Source organism: Pelodiscus sinensis, chromosome 2 (genome assembly GCF_049634645.1).
Source record: "Pelodiscus sinensis isolate JC-2024 chromosome 2, ASM4963464v1, whole genome shotgun sequence".
NCBI lineage: Eukaryota > Metazoa > Chordata > Testudines > Trionychidae > Pelodiscus > Pelodiscus sinensis.
The window spans coordinates 168,434,223-168,442,534 of NC_134712.1; the positions used below are offsets into that span (position 1 = coordinate 168,434,223).

Here is an 8,312-nt window from a genome sequence, read left to right on the forward strand (position 1 = left end):
TACACTGTCAGTGGGAGAATTTCTCCTGCAGGCATAGCCTCTGCCATTCATGAAGGCTGTTTTATTATGCCAATGGGAGAAAACTCTCCCATCAGCATAGCTGTATCAGTACAGCTGTGCAACTGCAGTGCGTCTGGTAAAGACTTGCCCTCAGGAGAGTCACAGCTCAATGCAAGGTGGAACAGATTGTTTAGCGAAACTAGGTAACACATATTTCAAGGGAATATTCAAGGGGAGGGGACCCATTAACACCCCTCCAGTTATAAGGAGGAAAGGAAGTGAGGAAGGAGGGGTACAAAGGAGGACCTGGGGTGGGGGTTTTAAGTGGGTTATAGATTGTTGTGGCTCAGCAGGAGTGTGGATATTGCTGGACAAGAGAGCCCTTGGACCAGAGAGCCCTGGCTCGGGGCAGGGAGTTTCAGTAGCTCCTGGGCAGCCCTGGGGCTATGGCGCCCCGGAAGCCCCAGGGAAGCTGAGCTCCAGTGGTCCCATGGCTTGTCACAGAGCCCCCTTGCCTTGAAGCATCTGGCCCCAGAGTCCTAGTGGCCCTGGAACAGCAAATCCCTAGCGGTCCCCAGGCAGTGGAGCCCCAGTGTCCTAGAGCTGGCCACGAAGCTGGCAGCCCGGTGTCCCGGAGGCAGGGGAGCCCGGTGACATATCCCAGGAGTCTGTCAGCAGAGGGGTGGTCCTCCCCTGGTCTGGCAAACTCCCTCCTTCAGAGCAAGTCAGGTCCCATGGTGCCAGACCAGACAGATCTCACCTGTAGTTAAAGCTTATTTCACTCATCTCACTGCCACTCAATGGCTTCTTCAAACATAGACCCCAGCTCATTCTGATGATAGTGACCGCTATGCAACCTTCAGGACCAGAATGTCAAAGCCTGGGACTTGCTGCATGTGCTGTGGCTCTCTGGGGGAAGGACTGGGTAGGGAACACTCTGGCTTAGAGCGGGAAGATTCAGTGGAGAAAGTGAGAGTGGGGCCCTATGGTACCTCAAGCGGGCAGCATCAGAGGCAGGCCCCAACTATGTGCTCAGTTATTGTGTTACTGGTTTTAAATATGTAAGTGCAGTAGAGGAGGGGGCATAAGTACTTGAACTAAGGAGTGTGGGTGCTACCACACTCGTTGGGCTTGAAATGATTTCCATTTTATACAGCAGTTTTAGTTTGGTTCAATGCCTTTCAGCGTGTCCCCCATACACATTGCTCCAGCACCCTTGGGAGGGAGAAGAGAAGACAGAAGGTGCTGTGATTAACCACCAAAGACTAAGAACCATGGACATCCTAACCCCAAGGTCATGAGAAGCTGATAAAGAGCATAGCAGACGTGTAGGAGGAGAGTAGGAAGAAAGCCTATGCAGCAACAAATGCATGTATATACACTGCCCACATATACATACAAATATAGAACTGATGGAAACCATTTTTGTTTACTTAATGTATTCTGATATCACTTTCATTTACATCAGCAACCTGCGAAATACAGCCGCCAGTGATGAATATCAACAATGAAACTTAGGAACATTAAACAAAAACAGTCATCAGACAGATGATTTATTTTCATTTTTTGGAGGCAGATAAAATATTTCCCTTATTGCAGAGTTGCTGTTCTCTTGAAGGACCAAACAACTTGAGAGCGCATTGCATCCCCAGTTTCCATGGCCAGAATCCCAGACGTATCAGCAGTAGATGTCATCCTGCCCTAGAAGTGACACTAAATAAATGTCTGAAAAGTTTGACCTTTTCAGCTGTATATTTTAAAATGACTAGTTAGCATATTTAAATGAGGAAGGTAGGAGCATAATTAGAGGAGGATGGCAAAAAAACATAAAAAAACAGGTCTAGATGTGCTGCGGAGAAGAAAAAAGGGGGTTAGATCCGTCTACTGAGTTTAAGCTTTGATCCAAATGCCATTTTTCCACTCTTTGGACATAGCTTCTTTCCTTGTTAATTCGGAAAGGCTGTTGCAAAAGCACACAAGAGAAAAGGGCAACTTTTTTGTCTGTAGTAGCTCCAAAGGAAGGCGTAAAATCCTCAGAATGTACAATTCTGCAAAAATGTGCTACAGAAGGAAAAATCTTCCTAATCTTTGGCCAGTTAAAGTCTGTTTTGTGGGGTTTTTTTATACCATCCTCAATATGAGCTAATTGTGAGAACAGATTTATTGGGTAAATTGAGCTATTTTAACTGAGGCTACGTCTAGACTATGGGGTTTTTGTGGGATACCTCCCCGCAAAAACCCCGCTGCGTCCAAGGAACACTTTTTTATGTGGAAGAGCAAACACGCTCTTTTGGGGAGCCCTGTACACCTCATTTCATGAGGCATAAGGGCTCTGCTGAAAGAGGAGGCTTTTCCACCATTTGGCCTTGTCTAGACAGGGCCAAATGGCAGAAAAACCTCTTCCAAAAAAAAAAAAAAAAGCAGAAAAAGCTATGCAAAATGTGGAGAAACTCTTTTGAGTGGATGACAAGGGTTGAATCCTTGAAGAGCAATGAGATGAGCAAAAAGAATGGTAGGTGAAATTTGGTGTTGCTGCTAAGACAAAATAGTTAGGCAACGTTAAAAATTAGAGGAATCAAGGCATATCAATGCTCAAGATAGAAAATGAGTTCTAACCACTCCTGTCTCCTAGTGGGCTACAAAAGCATGAAAATTTTACAAATCCAAATACCATTGTCCTCATAGGAAAAATTCAGTAGTTCTTGTAGCTCAGTAAAGTCTTCAGTAGTTTTCTTGTTTAGAAAAGTGGCCAAAATCCACACATCAAGGCTTCCTATACCAGTAGTTCATTTTTAATGGGCTATTCCTGCTATGAAACATAACATATCCAAGCAGCACAATGCTGTGAAAGCTAAGAAAATTTCATTGTATAGAGTCAGATTATTGTCATCCTCTGGGTGAAATTTCTGGATGTAGTATATTCTGAATACATGATGAGGTACAAAACAGACTAGTATTACCAAGATGAAAAAAAAACTCTTCATCTGAGCCCTGAATTCTACATGTAAATTCATGTCAGGCCAGTACTTCATTGCCAACTGAAAGATTACAGCTAATTGGATTATAGAGAGTACAGAGACTGTTGTCACCATAATGCTAATCAAGCAGTAGTTTGCTATTACCATACCCTGCTCCTTCATACCTCTGTGGAACTGAAAACATTTAGAATGGTTATAGTTTTTAGAGGTGCCATAATGTGACAAAAAAATAGGGAAGATAATAACAGTTCCCACAAACCAGACAGCAGCAATCCAAGTAGTAGTGCGCCACCTCTGAAATTCCAGTCTCAAGAGGCGTATTATAATAATAGCTACATAGAAAATGAAGGTGATGTACATGTGGACATAGATCATGCCACTAAACATTTTGCAGGTGAACCATCCAAATTTCCATTCAGATGAAATGTAATAGCTAATGCGGAAAGGTAGGCTGAATAACAGAATGGAATGTACCACCATGAGATTTTTGATAATGATGGTCATCACAGATTGTATTTTCCTCTGAAACAAAAGACGGGACATCACAATTATTCCGGCAATGCCGCCTCCCAGACTGATACTGTATAGTGCTATCAAAATCAAATGCAGCCTCTCCAAATTGTGTGGCAGAGTTCTGTTGGAGGCAATATCCTGTGGTGCTGAGCTTGTGTTAAACATCTTCAACAGTTTTTTTTTTCTCTTTTCAAGTTTACCTAAAAATACAAGAATGGAATATGCATTTTAAAATCTGCATTTAATCTTTCCTTTCTCTATGGATATGCTTTTTTTTTTAAAGTATAGAATGTCACAAATTCATTAAATAATGTTTACCAGATTGTGTCTGGAAATGGTGCACTGTATAATTGTGTATAAGCTTATGACTATAAAAATACACGATCCTCATGAGCAGTGGGTGAAGGTCTGGCTTGCGGAGGCAAGCTCCAGCCCCACCCCTTCCGTGCCTACCAGAGCCAAGCCCCTATTGTATCTGCTGGGCCATGTCCTGCACCCCCCCGTACTCCTCTATTATGGCAGCTGCCTGCCCCCAGGAGCAACCAGACAGCCACCACGCAGTCCTAGCAGCAGCTCCAGCCCTGGGGATAGCAGCACCCTGGTCCCAGATCCAGCACAGCCACCACATGGCCCCACCCCAGAAGCAGTTGGGCAGTCACTACATGGCCCCAGCCCCGGGAGCAGGTGAACAGCCACATCGCGACGCCGGTCCCAGTTCTGCCCCGGGAACAGCTAGACAGTGGTTACCACACCATAGCCCCATCCTTCCCAGCTGGTCAGAACACTGGCCTGCCAAGCAGCCACAATGTAGCCAGAGCCTCGGCCTTCCCCAGCCAGCCAGAGTGCGGTGGGTGAGGCCACCGTGGTCTTTTAGGGAAACCAATTTCTTCCCTTGTCTATGTTACCTGCTGCCCATGATGGACCTGTTACATAGCACTTATTAGATCATTTTTATACTGGCTTCATAATCACAAGTTTTTTGTACATGAACTTTTTTCTTGAATAGCCTAAGTCCCTCAGCCTCTCCTCATATGTCATGCGCTCCAGCCCCTTAATAATTTTTGTTGCCCTTCACTGGACTCTTTCCAATGTGTCCACGTCCTTTCTGTAACAGGGGGCCCAGAATGGGGCACAATACTGAAGCTGTGACCTCACCAGTGCCAAATAAATGGGAAGAATCACTTCCTTTTAAAAATATGAGCCTTAAAATAAAATAACGTTTATAACAATGGTTTACAGAGTAGAATAGTAGAATAGGCTCAGCTTCCTATTGCTCAAGAACTTGATTTCAATAACGTAATTTAACTAGCAGTTCTTAAACATATTTCTGCTTATCTATACAATACCCTTTGTCATTTTTTAACCCCTAAAAAATTTCAAATGCTAGTGAGGACCCCTTAGGAAATCTTAGACATAGACTGTCGACACCAAGGAGTCCAAGGGCCACAGGTTGAAAACCTCTTCTAAAGTAACAGCAACCTTTCATAGGCTCCTCAGACAGTCTGCTGACCCCACCGAGTCTACAGACCACAGGTTGAAAGCCAGTCCTCTGTGCAAGAGAACATTTTCTGCTTCAGTGTATTAAATGCTTTCAGATAAACTCCGAACATTTACCAAAAACTGTTCAAGCATTCTTGTAACACAGAAATTAATAGATAGATAAATTCTCAAGACTATATTGAATAAGTTATGCGCCAGTCAGAAAAAGACTTTCCTTTCACTCTTTTTAAATACATACTTAAAAATCTTTAAAATGTACAGCCATCTGAATATTTAGCAGAATTTCAAGTCAAACTTGCAGAACTGACAACTTTAATATACAATACACTAAAAAGAATAAGAATGTCTCTTTCATCAGTGTTAATAACAGCCATTTCACTCTTAAATTCTCATGTACATATAGTTATGACTCTATTTCAATGGGAGCTTTGAACAGGTACGCTTTCGTTATTTTATAAACAGGATAATTATGGCATTGCATGCCTACAGTTTCAGTGCATTTCAAAAATTCATTGCATTATCAGGAATAATATTGTCATTATCTATTGCAATTTGTAACAAAAATACAAAGAAGAAATGATACCTCCTAATGTGTTGTTGTTCTGATTTCCTTTCTTCCTTCCTTCTCTGTTTCATACATTGCAAGGTTCATTGTGTTCGCTCCTGATATGAAGAGAAAGCAACACATAGTAGCCTTCCTGCAGACATCCTCTCGCTTTATCTACCCACATACAGGAAGTATTCACTAGTTGTAACTTTCCTAAATGCACGCTGAAGTCTAAAAGTTTCCAAAATGCCTTAGAGTGGCATTTTATTTGAACTTGTGGGAGGTACAGGTCTGAACTGGCTCTAGATGCCCAGGGGTTGGCTAGTTTTTTTCAAGTTAGATAGAATAGCGGGGTAATCTCCCTCTTTAAAGACTATGGGTTCTAGTATCAGCCAACCCTTGATTACGAGACTCAGCTGGGATGGCATGTAGTGTGCAAGAGAGAAAGAAAGAGAGACATTGCCTATAAAAGGTCTGAGAGGGCTCAGTTACAGGGGAGCTATGGGGAGGAGTTTGGTTTTGTAGGTCATGTTGGAGCAAAGAGAGATGGAATCGGAAAGGCCTCTGAGTCCTGACTGTCTGGTTTGATTGTGGTCTTTGTGGGGTTTTGTTTGAATTAAGGCTGTCATTTAATTATCGTTAACTTAAGCAATTAACTCTAAATAAATTAACTTGATTAAAAAATAATTGTGGTTAATTGTAGTGTTAATCACTCTGTTAAACAATACCTATTTACATTTAGTACAAATATTTTGGGTTTTTTTACAATTTTCAAATATATTTATTTCAATTACAACACAATGAAAAGTGTACAGTGCTCACTATCTTTTTATTACAAATATTATATTTGCATTATAAAAGGAAGCAAATGAAATAGGTTTTTTTCTATTCACCTCATTCAAATACTGTTGTGCCATCTCTTTATTGTGAAAGTGCAACTTACAAATATAGTTTTACTTTTACATGACTGCAATCAAAAACAAAACAATGTAAAACTTTAGAGCCCAAACGTTCCAAGAGTGCTACTATTTGTTCTGTCAATAGCTAAGAGAAACAAGCTTGTTTACATTTACAGGCGGCAATACTGCCTACTTATTATTTACAATGTCACCTGAAAGTGAGAACAGGCATTCACATGCTACTTTTATCACCAGCATGGCAAGGTATTTAAGTGCCAGATATTCTAAACATTCATATGCTCCTTCATGCTTCAGCCACCAATCCAGATGACATACTTCTATACTGATGCTGCTTGTTAAAAAAAATGTTTTAATTAAATTTGTGACTGAGTTCCTTCGAGAATTGCATATCTCCTGCTCAGTGGTTTTAGCTGCATTATATCATATATTTCATGTAATGGCAGTCTTGGGTGATGAGCCAGCATATGTTGTTTGTTTAAAGAACACTTTTCTTGCAGATTTGACAAAATGCAAAGAGGAAACCAACATGAGATTTTGAATGATAGCTACAGCACTCGACCGAAGATTTAAGAATCTGAAATACCTTTCAAAATCTGAAAGGTACAAGGTGCATCAAAAGTCGTAAAAGAAAAGCACTCTGATTGGGAAAGCACAGAATCCAGTCATTCAACAGACAAGATCATCCTTCTGTTAGTGACATCTAACTTGATGAAAATGAACATGTCTACACTACAAAGTTAATTCGAACTAACAGACGTTAGTTCGAATTAACTTTGATAGGCGCTACACATGCGAACCGTTAGTTCGAACTTAATTTGAACTAACGGAGCGCTTAATTTGAACTAGGTAAACCTCATTCCACGAGGACTAACGCCTAGTTCGAATTAACTAGTTCAAATTAAGGGCTGTGTAGCCACTTAATTCGAACTTTGTGAAAAAGAACTTTCTGTTGTTAGTTTGAAGCCTGCTACCCATTCCTTTCATTTGGTGTCCTTTAGTCCTTCTATTATGGGAACTAATGAAGAACTTTTCTTTATGCACCCTCTCCACACCACTCATGCTTTTATAGACCTCTATCATATCCCCCCTCAGTCTCCTCTTTTCTAAGCTGAAAAGTCCCAGTCTCTTTAGCCTCTCTTCATATGGGACCTGTTCCAAACCCCTGATCATTTTAGTTGCCCTCCCCTCTCCCACCTCCTTTTCCCAGTCTCCCCAAGTTTTGTTCAATAAAGAGAGTTTCTATTTTTGAACACACGTGTCCTTTATTTTGTACATCAGGAAGGGGGGCTAGGGAGGGTAAGTGGAAGGAGGTGAGGGAGGAATGGGGTACAAGCCCCCGATGGGGAGGACTGGGCTGGCTCTGCGGGCTCCTCGGGGTGGAAGCTCTCCTGAAGCCCCCTGATTGACCCCCCCCTCCGGATGGCAGCCTGCGGCAAGTGCAGCCGGGCTGATGGCCGAGTGCTGTGATGTGCCGAGTGTGGGCACTCCAAGCCAGGACTGCTTTGCAAGCGGGGAACCCCTGAGAACTGTCTGTCCGGGGTGGGGGTCGGGTCCCTTTAAGCACAGCCCTCGGCTAGCCTGAGACAGCAGCTCCACGCTCTAAGTCCTAATCTGATGCCTTGCCGGCACTGCTTCCGGCCATCCTTAACCTCGGTTCAGGGTCCACTCAGTATGGACATGCTAGTTCGAATTAGCAAAACGCTAATTCGAAGTAGTTTTTAAGTCTAGATGCACTAATTCGAATTAGCTTAGTTCGAATTAACTAATTCGAACTAAATTAGTTCGAATTAGTGCTGTAGTATAGACATACCCTGATACTGTATTACTTTTAACAATACAATTAAAACTACAATT

General features: G+C 42.2%; 1 protein-coding gene across 1 annotated transcript; it reads right to left on the reverse strand.

Annotated features, from left to right (window-relative positions):
• Positions 1-365: 365 nt before the first annotated feature.
• On the reverse strand, positions 366-5,979 carry LOC142827269 (putative G-protein coupled receptor 141). The gene is made up of 2 exons (XM_075921741.1): positions 5,575-5,979; positions 366-3,691 (listed from the first exon to the last, which is right to left on the reverse strand). The coding sequence occupies exon 2, from the start codon at positions 3,654-3,656 to the stop codon at positions 2,793-2,795; it is 864 nt and encodes a 287-aa protein (XP_075777856.1). The 5' UTR covers positions 3,657-3,691; positions 5,575-5,979; the 3' UTR covers positions 366-2,792.
• Between the last annotated feature and the right edge of the window lie 2,333 nt (positions 5,980-8,312).

What these genes read in the sequence shown, in the direction of transcription:
- LOC142827269 (XM_075921741.1), bottom strand. Translation starts at nt 3,656, where the DNA reads ATGTTTAACACAAGCTCAGCACCACAGGATATTGCCTCCAACAGAACT.